This window comes from Argopecten irradians, chromosome 11, assembly GCF_041381155.1.
Source record: "Argopecten irradians isolate NY chromosome 11, Ai_NY, whole genome shotgun sequence".
Taxonomy (NCBI): Eukaryota; Metazoa; Mollusca; class Bivalvia; order Pectinida; family Pectinidae; genus Argopecten; species Argopecten irradians.
In genome coordinates, this window is record NC_091144.1 from 12623200 (window position 1) to 12647940 (window position 24741).

At 31.6% G+C, this 24741-nt stretch overlaps 1 protein-coding gene across 6 annotated transcripts in view; it reads right to left on the reverse strand.

Moving 5' to 3' along the window:
• Positions 1-159: 159 nt before the first annotated feature.
• Positions 160-24741, reverse strand: part of LOC138334766 (leucine-rich repeat-containing protein 27-like) — a 33254-nt gene continuing 8672 nt past the window's right edge. Inside the window, exons 5-14 of one of the 6 annotated variants that reach the window (XM_069283480.1) lie at positions 20424-20492; positions 18747-18770; positions 17296-17454; positions 16873-16961; positions 16432-16514; positions 16161-16237; positions 15717-15843; positions 14682-14742; positions 8119-10064; positions 7775-7842 (exon numbers count right to left, since the gene is read on the reverse strand). In XM_069283480.1, coding sequence (XP_069139581.1) covers positions 9838-10064; positions 14682-14742; positions 15717-15843; positions 16161-16237; positions 16432-16514; positions 16873-16961; positions 17296-17454; positions 18747-18770; positions 20424-20492 — 916 coding nt within the window. In that variant the 3' untranslated portion in view covers positions 7775-7842; positions 8119-9837. Of the gene's footprint in view, positions 2364-4275; positions 4376-7774; positions 7843-8118; positions 10065-14681; positions 14743-15716; positions 15844-16160; positions 16238-16431; positions 16515-16872; positions 16962-17295; positions 17455-18746; positions 18771-20423; positions 20493-24132; positions 24235-24741 lie in introns of those variants that run through there. The other 5 variants (XM_069283484.1, XM_069283481.1, XM_069283485.1 and 2 more) reach the window with 5 other exon arrangements.

Sequence of the window (24741 nt, forward strand, 5' to 3'; positions counted from 1 at the left end):
TTTACTGTAGTTAACTCCTGGAGTATCCAAGATGGGCACCAATGTATGCAAATAGGCTCTGCGTTCAATTTCAATATCCAAATTTGGCCAAATGTTCATGTTTAGCTGTCTATTTTTATAGATAGTACGGTATTCAAAATGACAACAACTATTATCACATTTGTCAGTAACTGTTTAATTCCTCTCTTACAATTCTTCATACAACGTCATTCATACACATTTAATGTCCATAAAAATAATCTTATTTTGGAAATTACCAAGTTGGAATGTAACAGTTTAAAGTAGACTAGTTCATGACTTACTTTAATAGGGTAAGCTGCTATCAATACAAGATTAGTTTCACAAATGTGGCTAAATATGTTTAAAGATCAATTTGTTATTTCATAGATGTAAGTTGTATTATGATAATATTTTAATTAAAACAAAAATACTTCACAGCATTTCAATATTTCTATGAAAATAAGGTTGACATTATGTTCACTCTTAATAAATACTTTCTTCTTGACTTGCACACCTGGATATTACATGCATGTACATACACTCAAACAAGTTGGTTCAAACACAGAAAACACAAAGTTTAACATATATTTGTACAACCAAATAGTAATACAAAAATACTCCAGCTGTGACTACTCAGTTACACTGTACTTTTAAAGTAGATTCTATAATGATGTATACACTAAGACATTTACATAATAATAAGGGATATAAGACGCACGTAAACATATTACAATAACCACACAATATTCATGGTACAATTCATAATCTTAACTTTATATTTTTGATTTTTTTTTTCTAAAGAATGTATTCGGAAAAGCTTTCATTTAGTTACGATAATAAACGCAAAATGTGAAAATCATACTAGCCAATAATACAAAAATCCGTAGACTTTGACTGAGGGATGCTCTGTTAGGCCTTGGTTTGTAATTATTTTACATATATTTCTTCTGTACATTTTCTTTTCAAATACACATTAATACTGCATCCAATGGATCCATTCACATGTTTATAAATGATAACATAGTCAAGGAAATTTTCAAAATGTCACAGCACCGATGATTGACTCAGATAAAACCAATTGTTATGATTGGAAAGTTTGCTATTGTACTGAAGCTAAAAAAACTCTTGATTTCGCCATAAATAAAAATCGAATTCTACAATAATTATTGTTGAATGTTACCACAAAGTAATCTTGTGATTTCATAATGGCAGTGATAAAACTGTTTGAAATCGATGATTCCTGTATAAAACTGTGGAAGATAGTGTATAACATGTATTTAATATGTAGTTTGTATTTCTATCTAAATATTGATTGGCAAGACAGTGAGACTAAAATCACATCAACTAAAAATGTGTTCTGTGTGGTGAATTAGAAAGATTTCACATGAATTATATACAAACTTTTAATCTATTACCATTTTTAGTCATGAAGAAATATTCAAACTTCTTTGGTGTGTAGATAATATATTTACAAAGCATTAAAAAGGTTGCTACCACTAGTTTCTTTTTAAGTAATTAATTTTAAACTTTATTTCAATCACAGCAGCTGTATCAGTATTTGTCCTGTCATTTCTATCTTTATTCCCTCTTGAGTACGGTATGTAGGATAAAAAATTGAGAAAATAAAAACAATTATAATCAATATGTAAAATTTGACTTAACAAATTACAAATTGTACACATTATATTCAATAACTATTTTGGCTAACTGCAATACTGATATTTATGCACGTTTTGTATAAATGAACTGGATCTCTTCTAGGTATCAAATACAGCTTTTTGTAAATGTTAGTTCCTATTAATATCACAGTATAATTCAACAGTTTAGAAAACCTGCAATCAATGACATTTTTTTAAAAGAATATTTTGTGACAACAAATAAATATTGTTTAAGTAAACAACATTTAAAAAAGACCAACAAAAAACAATAATACATTTAGTACATTTGTATTCAAATATCAATTTTATAAATTATGTGTAATATACATATCTCTATTTACATTTAAAAATAAATTAATGATACAAATAGTTCCACTGTAAGTCTCTTTTAGTTCAAATCAATACAAAAATTGCCATAGTTAAGAACTTAAAATGTTTTCTCTTTTCCTTTCAATGAGCAGAAGACATTGACCTCTATAGAACAGTATTAGTACCAGTAGTCAGGGTGATTCATGGATTATCTCCCCTTCCATTCCGTCTGATCAGGATCCCAAGGATGATCTTTGACCTTTATTGTTGAGGTAACTGAGGGACAGCTGTGTTACGTTTGGCCGTATATCCGGTTGTAAGGTCACCAGTGAAAGCTCGGAACCTGTACTCCAACTTCTTCCTGGATAAGGACAGCTCCTTGTGGAGATCTTCAGCCTTGAAACATACAAGTGGTAAATAGTGTCATACATACTGGGAGAGTACACAGATCCACACAGCTTCACTGAAAATTAACAAGCATTGAAATTCTGAAAATCAGGCAAATTAATATTGTCATTACAAAGAAGAAAAATTACCAATGACTTTGTAAATCAAATATACAATATAAAATGAACTTTAATTTGTAACAAATTACAATGTGCTTTCATAGAAATCAGAAAGGAATATCAAAATTCCGTATTTGGCTTAATAAACTTTTTAAGACACTGAAAAAAGATATAATTGCAATTGTAAACATCATCCAGTATGAATCCCACAAACTTGTGTCATACAGATTAAGTTAAAAACCTGCATGCAAGTTAAACACTTACACTCCTACACTTCCATTAGCAAAATTTCTCACATAAATGGGTATGATGCTTATTCTAATTTACATGAACACCTAATACGTAAATAACCACCATATTTGACCCAATAGGCCCCCTCATTCCTATAACACTCCCCTTCTTACTTTAAATATCTTGAGTTAAATTTATCATACAATTAGATACACGCCAATATTATAAAACCTTTTTAATATTCTTTCTTTATCTGTCAATTTTCTTTTTAAAATTGTGTCGTCATTTCATAAAAATAATGACCCCCCACCCTGTTCCTTTTTGTAAAGCTCCCAGGACACTTATTGGGTCAAACACAGTAACAGATGAAAAATAATACAAGTACAAATGTACACTGAATAAGAACTCTAACCTTAATAATGATAAAATAACATCATCAGATAAGATAAATCAGGATTATTGTTCATATTCAATGAAGAGAGGTACAATGATTAATATAATAAATACATGGTTACAATATGTATTTCTGTCACAATTTTACAACATTAAGGATGTACACAGGTTTATACATTGACAACTGCTGTACCCTTTTTTTCATGATATGTTTATTATCTGCAGGACTACATTGCTGTGTCACAGATTAAGAAATTATCAAATGGTACAGCTGTAAGGTGTAATGATGCAAGAAACATATACATTGTATTATTATATGGTAAACAAAATATCTGACCAGGTACAGTAAAATCAAATAAATCAAATAATTGCCTCCCCCAAACAACTCAGAAGTCTACGTTATCCTCCATTTTATAACAAAGTCATTGTTTGAAATATTATTATTGTTTCTATCAAATTGATAATATTGAAAGCTAGAAATGTCTGTAAATCACTATGTGTACCAAGTACTTAATGTTGCATCATTTGATGGCTTCACATCAAAACCAAAATGATGTTAAAATGAATTCCATGCTAAAATGGGGAGATAACTAACAAGGGCAGGCAACTCTGTTCAATGGAACAAATTGATATTGGCAATGTAACATTGAGACATCATAATTCAACCAACTGATCAAGCTCAGATGAACTCTCTAGCAGAATGAGATTAGCTATAGCTATAGGAAGGAATAAAACAATCTGATAACACTTAGATTATAATCACTGTATTACTACACAATATAATGTACATTTATATACCTTTAATAGTATATAAATACATGCAGGTACTGGCATCCTTTTTTCTAATATCTAGCAGTAGTTGATATTGAAAGATGATTTTCTAAGAAATGGATATTTGGTATAGGTTATGCTGTTTTTGAGAGAAGGGAATGGTTTTACAATACAATTAAGGAATTGGATGATTATCTCCCTTTATAATCAGAAAGGGAATTAATTAAGGCTTGCACTGTAGAAAGGTTAGTAAATGGAATGTGATAAAATGGTTAATTACATCAAGTTCACATTTTAATACTCACATTTCAGGAAAGATTGTCTAATGAATTTTATAGACAGAAGAATTACTAAACTACAGGTGATTGTGTCTAGCAGTTTACAGGTAACAGAGACTTCGTACTTACGACCAGTGAGCCCCGCCCCCAGGAGAATGATTGGAGGCAGGGTGTGAGGAGCATTAGCGGTGTGTGTTCTTAGATAGAGAATTAGTGGTCTGTAGTCTCCCTGTGAGTATAAAGTTAGTGCACAATAGAATCAGTTGTAAAGATGCAGAAACATTTTGTTACATGGCTTACAGAACAGCATGACATAGAATACATCAACATGATGAAAACACTTCAAGTTTGCATTAGTTTGTTATTTATTTCTACAGTGCGATCATTTCTACAGCAATTAAGTACATCCCCACTGATTAGTGCAATGTTAAACATGAATGGATAATGATAAGGATGTTCATTCAAAACATGAATTGTGTTAAACATCTTTGGAACTTAAAAACGTAAAAATTAGAAAGAAGATGACTAGGGGATTTAATCGGTTATCTACACCTGTAACGATAGATCTGTAAAATTCTGTTACAAATATATCTAACATTGGTAATTCCTGAAAACAACAATGAAGATACATATGCAAATTATAAGTGATTGTCTGTTTGGTACATATCAATGCATTGATTGATTGCAATCCTGAAAATAACACAAATTATTAATCACAATATAATATCTAACCTACAACTTAATATTGTGAGAAATATTCAGTATGTATTGGAAAACATAATAGGTCACCGTGATATACATTTCATGAAGGTCACATTAGTTAATGAACTAGGTCGGTGCATGTCCCAGCCACCTTAAATTGTGGCCAAGATCATTTTATAAGTGAACAAACACCAGTGTGTATGATTTTCTATGTATTTTGACCATGTATCACAAGTCAGTGTTTATGACCTACCAGGTAATATTCTCCACCGTTTTAAGTACAGCTCCCCGAATTTAAAATACTTATTCATGAGAAGACAAAGACACTTTATACAGTACTGTCCAAAGTTTTCAGGGAAATACTAATTTGCCTATAAAAAGAAAGTTTACTAGGTCAAACCAATCATAAAACACTTATTTAATGCTACAACTAATGTACAAATAATATCACATATTTTTTAATTAAATCATTTTTCTAATTCTAACTATATACAGCATTAACTAATTTAAAAACAACTGTAATATGATGCACTTTGATTGGGTGTTCAAACACTGGATGTTAATATAGTGTGTGTTTTAATTAGATTTTTCAGTTTGATTAATATCAAACAAATAGATTTATCTTTGATCAAGTGATGACAACTTTAAATGAAAGGTGGTGATTGCAAGGTGCTCAATAACTTATTTCCTAAAGTAACTTTTTTTCAAAGTAGCAATGTTGATTTTCTTCAACTTTAATGGAGCTTTCTTGTTTTTAATAAGAAATCCCAAAATACAGTACTCTAGCCAAAAAAAGATATGTTATAACCAAATTCCTTAACGTATCCTAAATTATACCTCTAGAATTCTGATATCTTAGTTGTATATAATGTCTGGTATTTTATAATGTGCTTATCCCTAGTGATAATTCTATGTCTGGCTATCATATCCCTAGTGATAATTCTATGTCTGGCTATCACGCAGCTCATAAGCAGCCCATGTGTCTACTGGAATTAAGTCCAAGTTTGGTAATAAACACATGTCTGGGAAGAAGTCCCGATTTCTGACAAGGAACCTAATATTGACTGACGATAAGCCTAGATCTTTGGTTTATAAAAAATATCTTAGTAACAATCAATGGGAATCAATTTTGTATAGAAATTCTATATTAAATATCACAATATGTAACTTATTGATGGTATTATAACCTACAATCATCTTTTTATAAGGAATTAAAATTAATGAATTCTGTTAAATATTCATGCATTATATATCAGTAGTACAATGTAAATCATATAGATTCCCAATGCTAAATAATTATAAATGTTCAGTTTTAGCAGAAAGGGGTCATAAAAAATTGTTTGTCTCTCACAAGTTACTGGTCTATAGACGCATAAAGGTTGCGGATTGATATAGAATTTATATCATGCAAAATATAAAGCTTTAAATCTTATATATATAAATGTTATAGAGGGTATCAAGCATGACGACACCATGATAGTACTTCCCATATACAATATATCAATCCAAATAAATATATCAGTTATATCAATAGTAATTTCTAAATGTTAAATAGTATAATGGAAATAGAAAATTGCAGTCACCATTTGCCAAAGAAATCTGTATGTATACAATATAAATATTTCCCCCACTGTAGTTGTAGATATTTTACATACAATCTAGAGAGGGATCTTGCCAATTACCTAACAGAATGACATATGTTAATTGGAAAGAGGATATTTCCCAGCTTTTCCCACTGATCATTGACAAAATACAATTGGCAGACGGTATTTAGATGACTTTTTAGTATTTTATTTTAAAAGTTAATTTGCAAAATAACCTGGAGAACAATAAAAATCAGTTTACATACCCCCAGTATATATAAAGTATATAGATTCAAACCAACAATAGAACAATTCTGTCCCAAAAAGTTTGTCATTTTTTTCTCTCTCCTTGGCACTTGTTGAACCAAAGTAACAGTTAAAATTTAGAGCAGTTTGAATTTTTTTTTATCTTAACATTAGGTGCGTATAAGATTTCTAACCTTTCTCATTTCTAACCCAACCAAAGCTTTCTCATTTTTAACCCAACCAACGCTTTCTCATTTCTAACCCAACCCAAGCTTATTTCTAACCCAACCAAATCTTTATCATTTCTAACCCAACCCAAGCTTATTTCTATCCCAACCAAAGCTTTCTCATTTCTAACCCAACTAAAGCTTTACCATTTCTAACCCAACCAAAGCTTTACCATTTCTAACCCAACCAAAGCTTTCTCATTTCTAACCCAACCAAAGTTTATTTCTATCCCAACCAAAGTTTATTTCTATCCCAACCAAAGTTTATTTCTATCCCAACCAAAGCTTATTTCTAACCCAACCAAAGCTTATTTCTAACCCAACCAAAGCTTATTTCTATCCCAACCAAAGCTTTTTCCTTTCTAACCCAATCAAAGCTTTTTCATTTATCATTTCTATCCCAACCGAAGCTTTATCATTTCTAACCCAACCCAAGCTTTATCATTTCTAACACAACCCAAGCTTTACCATTTCTAACACAACCCAAGCTTTATCATTTCTAACCCAACCCAAGCTTTATCATTTCTATCCCAACCAAAGCTTTTTCCTTTCTAACCCAATCAAAGCTTTTTCATTTATCATTTCTATCCCAACCGAAGCTTTATCATTTCTATCCCAACCAAAGCTTTATCATTTCTAACCCAACCCAAGCTTTATCATTTCTAACACAACCCAAGCTTTACCATTTCTAACTCATCCCAAGGTTATTTCTAACCAAACCGAAGCTTAATATCAGTGATATTATTAAGAAGATGCGTAGTTTTGCAGTGAGGTGTCAGTCCTTTCCTCTGTATATATAAACCACCACAACCAGACGTGCTGTGTCAGTAGACGGTTAAGGGGAGATAAATATTGACCTGTAATTCCTACCTCGGGACATCACATGTCAGATATAACAACATCGGGAGCATGTTGGACTGGCCCAGACTTAGCATCATCTGTAGATTTAACACACAACTAGCAATCATCACACATGTACACTACAGCAGTACACCAGATACACATATCTCAAAGGATAACATTGAACAATGAACAGTTATTGTACTCTGCTTCAAATAATAGGTGTGTTTAGTTTTGACTTCCAATATAGTGCAATTATATTAAATTATAATTAAAATTGTCCTAAAATTATATATCTAATTACATATCATAGCTTTGAAGTTTCGCAGATTGACAATTTACATTGTTTATAAATTAATTTACTTCATATTTACCTGGTAATCAATGTAGAAAACTCAGTTCTGATCAACGGGTTACAACTTTAAACCTTTGTTAGTGTATTATATTAGAAGTGATTACGTATAGATGCACAAGGAGAAATTTTGGTAAGGAAAATTGGTTATCAAATAATTGTAATACCAAATTATTCAAGTATGAAACACAAGTATGAAACAGGCATTTATAGAAGTCTGTTAAGTTTCCTTTATAATAATTCAAAGGCCAACTCAATGTACTAATTCATAAACTGACAAACGAAGCAATAAAAACTAATAGATCGTTTGATTCACAAATCAGTAAATCCTTTAACAGTGCAAAGTCAACAAATAGGTTAATAATCCAACAACTGTCAAGAGTAAAATTATTTTTCGAGCTTGGAACAAAACAGTCTAGTAGAAAAGAACAAAATCTATCGGCCTAAAGAGTGTTTATCAAAACCAAAAATAACCTAGAATATATCAATAATTCTCTTAAAATATGCTATATCACAACAGATTCCAGTGAGAAACTTACATCAAGGTACTAATGGCCTTTACATCTCAATGAGGTTTAATGTCTATTACCAAGAACTAAACTACACTAATTGGCAAATATTTTCATGGATACATAAAAAATCTAGCAAACATTTTGATTGAAAGTAAATCCTAAACACAAGAATTTCTCTCTAGCTAAGAGTTATATTGGGGCTAGTATTCACAGGGGCTACAAATAGTAAAACAATTGTAGCTTTATAAAAGGTAAATACTGATCAGAATGTACCTGACCCCCACTAGCCAGCCAGTCACTCACCCACCAGCTGATCAACTTCAGTAAAGGCTTCTGGTAAAACCACTCTTACATGTAACCTTGGCGGGACATCCATATCTTCAGCCAAAATCCCATACATGGAAATCAGTTTTTATTTACTAGCATTTTAGAAATGTATTGAAAAAGATACTTAAATGACAAGAACAGACAATTCAATTGTTATTCTGAAAGTGATCTTGATTTAACACCATTACTACTCTATTTCAGGTATCAAAATAAAAATCAGATGATGGTTTGTAAATATATTTAGAAATCATTTTGAGCTTGAAAAACTGATGAGGATAATAGCATGACAGTGAAATGAAACACTCTTGTTTCATAGAGCATCACATTATAAAAATAATTTTGGGCTGACAACCATGATGTGATGAACACAGATCAGTAACTTAATTTGCTATCAAAAGGGTATCATGACTGTCAATAGCACCTTGGAATAAGAGACTCGTAGGTTAGATGGGTTTAACAGAATAAACTATACATGTTACCAGAGTAACCATGGTGAAACATTACTATGACAACAGCTCTGTCACAGCTGGTTTGAAGCATATGCTTAGATATATACTGATGATACCAAACTTGAGAATAATGGGGTGAAAATTGATTCATAAAAACAACATAATCACCATTTTCATATTGTTGGTATTTGAAATTAGAATATCATTAAAGCTGATGAATTGATTTTGAATTCAATTCTTTATAATCTATGTTGTTTTTGCGCTAATTTAAATATGTGGGTCTGCCTAAGTTCATCACTTGACACCTGCACAAACACTAAACTAATTTTACAAAGATAACTCACAAACAATCATTTTACATTTTTTATTACAATTTTACACTTTACTATACCACTGATAAACTAGATTTTTTGAGGATCTACAGTATAAATCTCCATCTAATCAGATATATTTTCATCCAGCCTCGTGGAACTCTACTTTTGGCAATTTGAAGTATGGATTTAGATTTTTTTTGTTTGACTGTTTGTTGTGTTTGTTTCTGGACACAATAGATCTCACTGTGGTTTTGGCCTGTACATTATCCATATCTAGTTTATGAGCCAACTTCTTTGAATGCTGGAGTCTCTTTCCCTTTTTCTTTTTTGACTTCAAGTCAGGCAACTTCACTTTCATTCCTTCCCCTGGAAAAATCCCAAAAAGATTACTTCAAATTTAGGATCCTCCCAGTGTTTGGAACATTTATATGAATTAATTAAACACTTTATCTATTTGATTGTTTCCCCATGTACATGTATCTTGAGATTTCACAAACTACTTTATCATATCATGATTTTGAGATTTTAGAAAAATAATTTTTAAAAAGTTCCATGTAATTTTTATTAAGAGAATCTATTTGTATGTTTATCAGTTACAAGTTAATGTCAGTATAATTTCAATATCTTAATCACTGATACAAAAATAATCATTTAAGGATAAATAGTTTTACAATCTTACTGTCTCATCTGCAGTGATCTGGTACACAGCTTTGGTGAGGTTAGACTGGGTATGGAGGTGCTCTGTAGTCTGGGCATTAGTAAATACCGTGAGGTTCACGCAGACAATGCAGTTATTATCAGTGTTCGCAAAGCAAGAGTGTATCAGTCACAAGAGCTCAGACTCAAATACCGATACATAAAAAAAAAAAAATCTAATAAAGAGGCAATACAAAATTTAACATAGCCTTCAATTTTATGATATATTATTCAAACAGCAACAACTTCAACAAGTATGAGGAAATAATTCAATGTTGCTTGTTACGAGCATTTCCATTGGCTTAAAAATTTACTTTATCAGCCCATAAAGGAAAAAATGGCGTCGCAGTTTGTAACGTCGCTTCTGATTGGCTGAGAAGACGGCGTAATAATTTCATAGACAAAAGAGTCCCAAAATGAATTTTAAATGTTGAAGAGATTGTCTTTAGTAAATTGAATTATAAGGATTAATTTGAATAGATTTTTTATGTTATGGAGATATAACACAAAAATCTGAGTGTACTCTCATCATAAACCGCTTCGCAGTTTATTTAGAGTACACTCAGATTTTTGTGTTATATCTCCATAACATAAAAAATCTATTCAAGTTAATCCTTAAATACTCTGTTTTTGATAGCAATTAATTACAAAGATATGTACACTATCCCATTAATTTGCTTCTTTTAAATTCATTTTTTTTTACAAACATTAACTACGAAACAAATATTTCCTGATAAATTCTTCAGATTTAAGCCATAAAATGATCAGCAATAATTATACTGTTGTTCAATACTTACTAACAATTTTCTGGAGAACCAAATCCTAGCATAATACCCACATACAATGCACTGAGCTGTGCAGTACATTTAGTTTTAGTTAAAGTTCATAATTAAGGGTAAATAACTTTTCTTAAGAGTATAAACATTATAATGTTATCATATGTTTTTACTTGCTATTAACTAAAAAAAATCCTTGAAAAACATCTGTGCTGTGGTTATTCTTTTAACATTTTGAGGAAATCATGTAATTAACTATGTTATCATTTGGTGTAGATGAAAGGATTAATTTCAGCTTTATTTTGAAGGCCCTTATCTAAAAGCAACAATGCTAATGACCTTGTCACTTCTCTGGGGATCTGAACAGTACCTACTGTGACATAGCACAGCTGGTGAAACAGGGCATATCATTAGGTGTTAATAATTTAATCAAACACTCCAACATTAGGTAAACTATTGTGAATGTGAATAACTGTTAATGTCATATATTTGTATTTTATTGTTTACAACACCAACGTCTGACAACATCCTGACACAATGCCGCATGACATTCAGTAAAGAGAACAATAGATATACAGAACAATAAGTTAGATGAATAGGAATAATTCACCACAGGAAGGAATAAGCCCCATCACTGCCAGACTGCACACGATAAGGATACAGCAAACCCAGTTATCTCCAGTACGATATAACCAACAGTTTAAAATGAGTACACGATAATTGGATACAACAAACCTAGTTATCTCCTGTACAATATAACCAACAGTTTAAAAGGTGGATTAATTCTAAGCCAGAAGTCAGACTATATAAGAAAGGTGTATGAGAAGGCAGCCTGCCCTGATAGAGACAAGACAGCCTTACAGCCACAGAGACTTCACAGTAATGATAGAGACAAGACAGCCTTACAGCCACAGAGACTTCACAGTAATGATAGAGACAAGAGAGACATATCAGTGATTTAGTCTACTAACTTGATTGAACGCCTTTCTTACGCTTTCCTGAAAATGACAGAGTTGTCATATGTAGTGTGCAAATACCATATCTGATAGGAATGATACAGTACGTGGCTTTATCATGTTATTTCCAACTTTATACATCAGATGATGGTAGATCTGGTGTTGATACATATATATATATATGGTGAGGTTCATTCAAACATATATAATTACAACAGTACTGTGATTACACTGTTTGTTAGTCGTCACCCTGATGACACATAGAAGAGTGGACAAGATTTTTTATCATATAATCAAGAAATCATAGTACAACATTTATCTGGTGTGTATTATAATGCCACAACTTGTGTGTTGTCTTATTTTCCTAGATGATGAACAGAGAAAAAGCTCCCCATACAATAACTTTTAATGTGTTTTAATGTGTTTTTCAGCAATTCTATATGTACTGTATTAGCACATATTATAGTATCTCGCTTCACTCAAGGACCCTTAACCAGTTAAAGTACATATATATATACCAGAAATAAAAGAAACACCTTCCACCAAGCAAAATTAAGTTTCGGAAATTTTTTTTATAGAAATTTTTAACATTATGTTATTTTTTAAATTCAGATTTTAGCTACTGATAAGATTATAATTAAGCCGCACATCCAATTCAACGACAAAAAACTTCAGTATGTATTGAGTTCAGAAACTGGCCAACAATCAATTTACTGAAATTATATAATAAAACTTTGTATTCCATTTCCCTAGAAATTTGTTGATTAGAATTGTTTTCTTTCATTTCAGAAAGAGAATCAGTAAAAAGTAGAACTTCCTATTAAATTAGAAGAGTAAACACCTTGAGTCATCCACAACACACTCATATATGTATGATGGATAGAGCAGGGTCTCCTGGACTAGTACTGGTGACTTAGGTATTTGATACTAAAGTTAAGTAACCTTCTCCGTCTCCCTACACCAGCAATAATTAATTGGTTACTCTACAATGCTAACTTTAACTATATACTGCTTAGGATCAATGGATCATATTTAAATTTACTGTTGAATGTATCTATTAATTTACTTTGAACAAAAGTGTATCTCTAATTTTTGACATTTTATTCATTTAATGATGGACTAGAGTTATTTCCAAAATGATTCTGTATTTTACAGTAATTACATTTTATACAGACATGTGGGTACAGAGAAATTTCATCATGCTTGAACTACATTGTAAATTTTAATTTTAATATTTGCGGTCATATGTATATATCATTATTTTTCACAGGAGAAGACAAATCATAAGTCTATAACTTGTGACTAATCCCTTTTTGTATATAGTATGCAAATAAAATATGTTTAAATCAAATCAAATGATATCAAACTAGTTAAACTACACACACCGTTGTACAAAGCTATCAGCTATCTTGATGTTTAAATGTACCCAAAATGTAAATTACTATGTATAACTGGGACCTCAGGTTGAGCATACATATGGTATTTCTGACAATTAAACTGATTATACTTCACAGCACCTTTAACAGTGTCTAAGGACAAGACACCCAGAAAAAGTTAATAGTTAATAAATAAATACGAGTACATAGAGCTTCTAATTAACATATTACACTACACATTTTAATATTCTGGTTAATCATCTAAATTAATGAAATTCCGAGTATACTTAATAAGTATGAAAAACATCATGAAAGCATGACTTTAAGACAGCATGTCAGATTCTTTCCTGTACATGATTTATAATCATGATGAGAATGAAATGAAAATTCATACTTCGCAGAAATGAAATATATGATGAAAATTAATTTGATTCAGTAACAATTAAACAGACATGCATTTAGCAGAAATTTACTGCAGTCAGAAAAAAAGAAACATTATCAATTAATTATTAGAAGACCATGCTTAAATCTAGATTCGCAGAAACATAAAAAGAAGCATGCAAAGATGAAAGAGTCCGTAAAATATCTGAATATCAGCACTATTATAAACTCCATCTCAATAGAGAGCCATTCAAACAATTCCTAATCATCAAGTTATTCTATAAATAAAATCCTTCCTGCCACGTGCATAAATTAATCATGGATTAAACAGAGATTTCTGCAATCAAATAAAATCTTAAATCATCTGATACCAAATAAAAGATTCAAAATGATTTCTGTCAGTTCTACAGGACATCACAATGAAGTTTATGAAAATCAAGCAGCAAATAATTTAATACATTTTGCTTTTTGTTGTTTCCGTTTATTTGAACATTTAATTTACGTTAAATATTTTTCCTTCATTTATTTTTTCAGATGTCTCTGTTTATAAGAGAGTGAAACAGTGGTGGATCTCAAGAACAATTACAACAAAAATGTAAGCTTTAATTATATATTCATTCATTTATCTATTTTTCTGTTTTGGCATGTTACGAAAAATCCTTGATTTCATAGATGCACCAGTGTTCCAACTCTTGCTAAGAAATAAAAAGTTAAAATAAAAAGTTTCCGTGGTTAACGACACTTGATTAACGACTAGCAAGCCAAGATATCTAAGTACAACAAGGAACGAGTTAAAACCTGTGGTCCAGGTCTTCAGCTCCTGGTAGCGCTTCATCAAGTCTTTCTGTAGGGATTTCACCTAGACACAAATCACAACATGTTCTCAAACAAAACTATTTCATATTCTCTATTTCATTTGGACCATCAAGCTGCAATAAAAACATAAGTTTCCCTATCACTTTATCCTTGTATCTTCAACTAATATTTAAATATTTTATGTAACACATATTATATATATCACATTTTTGAAATGTTCATGTCCCTTTCATTTTAACATTTTCTGTTGATAGATTATTCAGCCTTCGCATACTAAAAAGTTGTCTGCCCTTGCAGGTAGCTATAGATTACATTTCTTTGAAAAATCATGTGTGTGCAACATATTTTTGGCAGAGAAAATTATATAAGTTCCGCTCGCAGACTAATGACGTCACAAATGATATTTTTATACAAAGGCGATAACTCTATATGCAAAGATGGACTTTACCTATGTAAGAGGGCTATAAAATAGGTATGTCTTCGAAAAAATAATAATTTTAATCAGGTTTGTAGTAGATATGGATTTCCATCATTATAAGATAGACGACTGTTGGCTGTAAAAGAGTGTAGGACACAAGTATTTGATGAATACTAAAATGTAGATATCATTCTAGGCTGGAAAAAAATCTCACTAGTCATCTATGTTTTCTAGGGTTAAACAAAGAGTATGTAATGTCTTTCACTCTCTATTCATAAATATTATATATTTTTTTCATGGTGAAAAATAATGCCAATATTTTAACAATTCCTGTTTTAATACAGTTTTGACACACCTTTGAAAAGGCAATTGAATGTACCCCTGTTGAATTAATAAACAACCATTCATTAAACTGAATCTACTGACTTTGCACTTTCATAATCATTACTATTATTCAGTGGTGGGATACAGCATCTTGGTAAAAAGATAATTTTTTAAATGTCTGTGTATTCTGAAAAAGAGTAATACATGTATCTGTAACGCGCTTCTGTAACTTAAATGATGGTAACACTATTATCTATGATAAAATATATACATACAACATCTAGTTCCCGTTTAGCTGCTTCCATCTCCTCTTGTGGGGATCCTTTCGGTTGTTTTCGACGCTCATGCATCTGTGATGTGTGTTGCTTGATTCGTCGTTCTAATTCTCGAATACGAGCCGCTCTACATAAAACATTTACATGTACCATCAAAGTTTTCTTTTAAATGACAATATGGCTTCATCATACACAGAAATTATAAAAAAAAACTATCATCTAATATAGTCTGTAAATAAAAAATTTCAGTCTCTCGTGCAATTTTCTTTAACTTTGTTTTTTTCTTTAATTCAACAACTTGATGAGAGATCTTTGGGAAAAAAAATATGAACAAACAAAAATCAAGATCTGCAGGAAGGTTTAGAAATTTTCATCAATAAATATTTTCTATTGCATCTTATTGTACTGACAAGTTTAAGGGAACATGTAAAATGATTTACTTACTTTTCATCCTCAATTTTCTGTCGGCTGGTGGGGGATAGTGTTCGCCTGATTCGCTCATGAGCATTTTTTACATCTTGCTGTAAGTACATATAAAGCCAGTGTAAACAACAGTTACTTTGTAGGGAAAGTCTGAGGAAAATCTTATTATGGGATAGCATAAAAAACTAGCTCTAGGATAGGATAGCAAAAAATAAAAGTAGTTTTGGAATAATTAACATGAAGAAATATAAATATGGGATAGCGATAAAAAATCTAGTTTTGAAACTCTTACTTTGATTCTTTCTTCATTGGATGGTATCTTCATATGGTTTTTATCAACATCAAAAGGTGCTTTTTCCACCGGGTCAACGAAATCTGCAAAATTGGACAGCATTTCAACTTATGAGAAAACAAATAAATCTAAGTGGAGAAAAGTATATATAATAACATGATATACACAATTGTAGATTATTAGAGATAAGTAGAATTACAGTTTTGGTCCAATGATTTTGGACTGAAGAAGGTCCTATAGTGGCTGAATATATATTCCATAGAAATGATTTTGATTTTACTTTGAATTTATTTTGGCCTTTTATTTCGGATTATTAATATACTAGATTTATACCATTTTTACCTCATCATGGTCCAATGTTAATAGCTGGGATCACATTTATATTCCAATGCATTTACCATTATACAATTGTGTAGGTGTTAGGTGTCAGATTTCCCCTACCTTTGGTTCCACGACGTAAACTGTCAAAATATCGCTTTTGTTGTAGTTTTTTTGTTTCCTGTCGCCACTCTTTCAGTAATTCTTCGTCTCTGAGAAAAAGGAATGATAAGGAAATTGTTTATTGAAATTTTTTTTCATGATCAAAAGTATGTGATTCAAGAACTCACCTAACTACCAATCCCAACTACAAAAATAAATTATTTTATAAATAAATGCTAATCTAAAGCAAAAATAAAATAAAATAAAAATGTCAAACTACAATTACAATGATTCTGGAATTCACATTAATCAATATGATGAGAATAAGCAATATAATAAAATTTTCACTGGTGTCAGGAGAATTGAAGTAAGAATTTTTGTCATAGGTGTTCTGGGACAGTAGTAAATTAAATCTAAATTTATCTAAAGATTTCTTCTCCTTACTTTCTCCTCTGTATAATGGCATCTGTTTTCTCTCGTAGTTCTTTCACTTTGGCAATTTTGCGTTCCTCATTCATTTTAAACGTGATGTACTCGGAAGGAGGCGGTTCCGGGTAGGGATTGACCTTCCACGACAGAACACTATTGGAGGCCGAAGCTCGCCTGGAACACGTCAACATTTAGTAAAGGTCAAACAGAATCAACATTTAATAAAGGTCAAAAATAAGATAATCACCACTAAATAGTAATTTTCTTTTTCAACAATGATCATGATCTTCAAACCAACTTGTTTTCCACATCAATTTTAAAACCTAAAGGTATATATTGTGTGCATTAGATATTATGTTACGATGTATGTTACTAGCCAGGACATAACGACATGAGATAAAATGTGAAGTGACAGTGCCACCCATCTCATGAATAGTATGATAAATATACACCCATCTCATGAATAGTATGATAAATATACACAACATTGTAAAACCCTATGAATAGTCTTTTTATGTACAAATTATAGCTTCCATAATAGTCATATTTTTTTGTTATTTGTGTAATTTGTAGAAAACTCACAATTATTATTATAGTCTTTTTAATAATTATTTAATATGTGTAATACAGCTGAACATACCAATTGTTCAAACCTCTCCATTAAATATTTAAACCTTACAATATCCTTCAGGACACACAGATTTACTTTGAAAACACTGGTGACTTACGAAAAGCAGTAAGCTTATGAACAAACATGTTTAACCCTGAACCTCCTGTTGCCAGCTGATATGCAAGCTACAGACAGTGACAAATACAACAATCCTCTACCCTGCCAATTCATCCAGAATTTTTCTTCACACCTTCACAACAATTCTGTGGACACTACTTTGTGAAAGATTCTGTTTCCGAAATGTTTTGGTTTCAAGATTAAAGATGAAATAAATCATCATGGTACTAAAAGAAGTTATAATTCGATAGAAAACATGACTGACACAAAAGAAACTTGAGAACTGTATTCATTAGCTTATCAAAATGTCTGACAGTCATTTTGAGCTCTAAGTTAGAAATCAGAACTTTTCTTTGACTGTTTAAAGTAAAGTTGGTTGGGCTTTTTTAGAATTATTTCTTTATAATTATTTAAGGGACACAAAAGTAATCCTGACAGAATGAACTAAAATTGTCACTTTTAGGCAATCTCTCCCAGATATTACTGTAAGACTCAAAAAATAAAAAATAGATACTGTCACATAATATATAAACAATTAGGAAGGTATTATGGAAACTTTGTTCTTTGATAATATAACTATTTGTCTTTTTTCTATTCTCCTCCTTTTCTTCTTCATTACCGGTAATGAAATCTTAACACAAAATATTTCGGATAAATATCCAAGCACAATACATATATATGTACATTGATCGCGGCCCATAACCTTGAGTTCACACAGACATTTATGTAGCCTGCTTACCCACCGGCTTTTAATGGAGCGGATCTGAAATAATCATGTGATATCGTCATAATTTGTTTTCTTCAATACCAGACAGCCTTTTGAAATCCCGAATAAAATATTATCACCAATTAATTATAAATCATTATCACCAAACAAATATTTTATATCCCAACAACTCCTATCTCAGTAACAACATGTGATACACTTTGTCTGCAACACGTACATTTCTTCAAAGAGTTTGGCAATCGAATGATTGAATAAAAGTGATTTCTGACACATTACTTAAAAATAAATACAATTTCACCTTTGTATGTTACAGAGTTATCTCCCTTGCAGAAAGGCATTGATTATATTTTGTGAGTGAAACACGTTTTTTTTTTCTCATGACAAAAAAATATGTTACACTCGTAAACGAAATGACGTCACAATTAATATCATATCGAAGCACATCTGCAGATAACTCTTTATATGCAATGACAGAATTAAAAAGAAATGTACATAACATCACCTTACATTTCTGATCCTATATAGCTAACTGTCCAAATAATACTTTAAACAGTCACAAACATCAATATTAGATAGCTAAGGATATCTTTACACACTCAACAAGCTTATCTATAGATAAACAACAGATATAATTTGATATATAATAACAACCAACTTAAACTATACATTTGTAAGATCAGGAATTTGATAATCAGGTAAAGAAAAATGTTTAGCTTTTTTTCTCTCTCACTCCTTAAAACACTTCATTTCATGCAGCAGCGAATACGTTAGTGATAACAGTCACAAATGAATAATAATGAAAAAATTTGATAATGTGAATATATATAAAGTAGGATGATAAAAGCTTCAATTATTGAGCGATGGAAACCGCAAAATATAGCAGATATACACTGTTCAAACTCAACAGCTCCAAACTTAAGTCTATTAGTACAATCATGATCAATGCATCCGTCATCTACATTTAAACATGCAAAATACTGCAATATTTCATGCATCTAATACTCTAGAATCTACTTAGGTACTTCTTAGAAAAAAAAATCAGGAAAAGAAGGAAAACTAGATTGTCATATTAATCTTAGGCTACAATATTGTCTATTAAACACTTGGTAATCCAGAAGTACAATAACATCATTTTATATATTTAAAGGGGACAATTCAGTCTAAGAGTACATTAAATTTGCACATATTTCGGAAACAAACAAGTTCTAATAGAAATTAGATTAGTTTGTTTTACTGTGATATGCCAGTGTACATATTGTACCTGCTTAATCGTATTGATCAAAGATTTGGAATTTCAACTGTATCAATCAAAAAACTTTATATAACAATGTCAAAAATGAAATTTGTCAATATTTCTTGTTATATGTTTCATAAAGAATGTAGAACAATACATTTATGTTATATTTTGCTTTGTGTTATGTAACAGAATTAGTCTCACTGAATTGTCCCTTTGATGTGAATATATTAATAAATTTATTACTTATAACAAAGAATGAAAAATACTTTTATCTCTTTTTCTGCTTGATAAGAATTAGTTAAAAAATAAACATTAAATAACCATATCATTCAGTCCAGAATTAAGACATTGTCTATCAGAAATGTAGGACTAAGAATTTTTTTCCTTTCATAGTTAATTGGGTTAGAAACCTCAAAGAAACACCAAATAACCAGCAGATGCCTTCATCTTACACTGAATTTAATTTGGTCCTCATTCGCCTGCTACCTCTATATGAACTGCGGTCACTTAATAGGGGCAGTCTAAAATACAACAACCAGACATGGACAGGGTCTGTATGTTTGTGAGCATAGTCAATCATTGATAGTGAAATTATACTGCTGTATACCTCTTAAAAAAGTAATATTAATCTTTTGATAAGTACTGAGGAAGCTCAGAGAGCACCAAATAGAAATAAGGTTTAAACCAATTTTATAATTTTATAACTAACAAAATGATCAATAGTCAAACCTGTCTATAAGGACCATCAAATGACAATGGAAGGGTGGTTTCTATAGCAGACCACCAAATGACAATGGAAGGGTGGTTTCTATAGCAGACCACCAAATGACAATGGAAGGGTGGTTTCTATAGCAGACCACCAAATGACAATGGAAGGGTGGTTTCTATAGCAGACCACCAAATGACAATGGAAGGGTGGTTTCTATAGCAGACCACCAAATGACAATGGAAGGGTGGTTTCTATTGCAGAACACCAAATGACAATGGAAGGGTGGTTTCTATTGCAGAACACCAAATGACAATGGAAGGGTGGTTTCTATAGCAGACCACCAAATGACAATGGAAGGGTGGTTTCTATTGCAGAACACCAAATGACAATGGAAGGGTGGTTTCTATAGGTGAGTGGTCTTTATAAACAAGTCAACCTGTGCTATAAATAGCCATTTGGGACACTCAGAAAGTGGTCTTAATAAGCAGGTGGTCTTTATACAGAGGTGGTCGCTAAGATAGATTTCACTGTGTCAATACCTGTTGATGTGGTGTCTAATGCTAATATTACATCTTAGATGTAACTCAGTACAGATAGTTACAGTAGATATCAGAGTACCTGTTGATGTGGTGTCTAATGCTAATTAAATCTTAGATGTAACTCAGTACAGATAATTACAGTAGATGTCAGAGTACCTGTTGATGTGGTGTCTAATGCTAATATTACATCTTAGATGTAACTCAGTACAGATAATTACAGTAGATGTTAGAGTACCTGTTAATGTGGTGTCTAATGCTAATTACATCTAGATGTAACTCAGTACAGATAATTACAGTAGATGTCAGAGTACCTGTTGATGTGGTGTCTAATGCTAATTACATCTTAGATGTAACTCAGTACAGATAATTACAGTAGATGTCAGAGTACCTGTTGATGTGGTGTCTAATGCTAATTACATCTTAGATGTAACTCAGTACAGATAATTACAGTAGATGTTAGAGTACCTGTTGATGTGGTGTCTAATGCTAATATTACATCTTAGATGTAACTCAGTACAGATAATTACAGTAGATGTCAGAGTACCTGTTGATGTGGTGTCTAATGCTAATTACATCTTAGATGTAACTCAGTACAGATAATTACAGTAGATGTCAGAGTACCTGTTAATGTGGTGTCTAATGCTAATTACATCTTAGATGTAACTCAGTACAGATAATTACAGTAAATCTTAGAGTACCTGTTGAATGTGGTGTCTAATGCTAATTACATCTTAGATGTAACTCAGTACAGATAATTACAGTAGATGTCAGAGTACCTGTTGATGTGGTGTCTAATGCTAATTACATCTTAGATGTAACTCAGTACAGATAATTACAGTAGATATCAGAGTACCTGTTGATGTGGTGTCTAATGCTAATTACATCTTAGATGTAACTCAGTACAGATAATTACAGTAGATGTCAGAGTACCTGTTAATGTGGTGTCTAATGCTAATTACATCTTAGATGTAACTCAGTACAGATAATTACAGTAGATGTCAGAGTACCTGTTGATGTGGTGTCTAATGCTAATTACATCTTAGATGTAACTCAGTACAGATAATTACAGTAAATCTTAGAGTACCTGTTGAAGTGGTGTCTAATGCTAATTACATCTTAGATGTAACTCAGTACAGATAATTACAGTAGATGTCAGAGTACCTGTTGATGTGGTGTCTAATGCTAATTACATCTTAGATGTAACTCAGTACAGATAATTACAGTAGATGTCAGAGTACCTGTTGATGTGGTGTCTAATGCTAATTACATCTTAGATGTAACTCAGTACAGATAATTACAGTAGATATCAGAGTACCTGTTGATGTGGTGTCTAATGCTAATTACATCTTAGATGTAACTCAGTACAGATAATTACAGTAGATGTCAGAGTACCTGTTGATGTGGTGTCTAATGCTAATTACATCTTAGATGTAACTCAGTACAGATAATTACAGTAGATGTCAGAGTACCTGTTGATGTGGTGTCTAATGCTATTACAGTAGATGTCAGAGTACCTGTTGATGTGGTGTCTAATGCTAATTACATCTTAGATGTAACTCAGTACAGATAATTACAGTAGATGTCAGAGTACCTGTTGATGTGGTGTCTAATACTAATTACATCTTAGATGTAACTCAGTACAGATAATTACAGCAGATATCAGAGTACCTGTTGATGTGGTGTCTAATGCTAATTACATCTTAGATGTAACTCAGAGATAATTACAGTAGATTCAGAGTACTGTTGATGTGGTGTCTAATGCTAATTACATCTTAGATGTAACTCAGTACAGATAATTACAGTAGATGTCAGAGTACCTGTTGATGTGGTGTCTAATGCTAATTACATCTTAGATGTAACTCAGTACAGATAATTACAGTAGATGTCAGAGTACCTGTTAATGTGGTGTCTAATGCTAATTACATCTTAGATGTAACTCAGTACAGATAATTACAGTAGATGTCAGAGTACCTGTTGATGTGGTGTCTAATGCTAATTACATCTTAGATGTAACTCAGTACAGATAATTACAGTAGATGTCAGAGTACCTGTTGATGTGGTGTCTAATGCTAATATTACATCTTAGATGTAACTCAGTACAGATAATTACAGTAGATGTCAGAGTACCTGTTGATGTGGTGTCTAATGCTAATTACATCTTAGATGTAACTCAGTACAGATAATTACAGTAGATGTCAGAGTACCTGTTGATGTGGTATCTAATGCTTATATTACATCTTAGATGTAACTCAGTACAGATAATTACAGTAGATGTCAGAGTACCTGTTGATGTGGTGTCTAATGCTAGTTACATCTTAGATGTAACTCAGTACAGATAATTACAGTAGATGTCAGAGTACCTGTTGATGTGGTGTCTAATGCTAGTTACATCTTAGATGTAACTCAGTACAGATAGTTACAGTAGATGTCAGAGTACCTGTTGATGTGGTATCTAATGCTTATATTACATCTTAGATGTAACTTCAGTACAGATAATTACAGTAGATGTCAGAGTACCTATTAATGTGGCGTCTAATGCTAATATTACATCTTAGATGTAACTCAGTACAGATAGTTACAGTAGATGTCAGAGTACCTGTTGATGTGGTGTCTAATGCTAGTTACATCTTAGATGTAACTCAGTACAGATAATTACAGTAGATGTCAGAGTACCTGTTGATGTGGTGTCTAATGCTAGTTACATCTTAGATGTAACTCAGTACAGATAATTACAGTAGATGTCAGAGTACCTGTTGATGTGGTGTCTAATGCTAGTTACATCTTAGATGTAACTCAGTACAGATAATTACAGTAGATGTCAGCGTACCTGTTGATTTGGTTTGATTTGACATCACATCAACAAGTGCTCTAACATCTACAAGTATTATTACCATAAATATATAGTAAAAGTACCTGGTAATATAGTGTCTATATGACACCAAGCTATGAGTTGACCAGATGGTGTTAATACTTGACAGATGATTGGCTGATAACTCTTTCCTCACTTGTTGGTAGCTAGATGGTGGATAACGAACAGGAAACAAGGAAAGAAAGATAGTAAGGAAGGATAGGAAATAACGAACAGGAAACAAGGAAAGAAAGATAAAGTAAAGAAGGATAGGAAAACAGAGTAAGTAATAAATGAAGAGGAATTCAAGGTGAAGGATATATTGTTAAAGATATATAGACAATCAGATTAAAGATAAATAAAAAGTTCAATCGAAAAAAAAAAGAATAAGAAAACTAGGGCTGAAACGATTAGTCGAATAATCGGAGGCGATTAGATTAATGAAGCTAATTGCTGATAATCGATTAAAGATTTTATTAATCGTTAATCGTAACATGCATAGCCAGTGCATTGTAAGCTGACTAAACACGTTGACAGATCATGGATTTCTGAGTAAGCCATTCCGACTGGAGTTTCATCTCTTTATGTACATGTTTTGAACTCAACAAAGCATATATGATGTGAGAAATGCTTGTTAAATTACGTCTCTGTGGAAGTTTAAGTCATTAATCAAT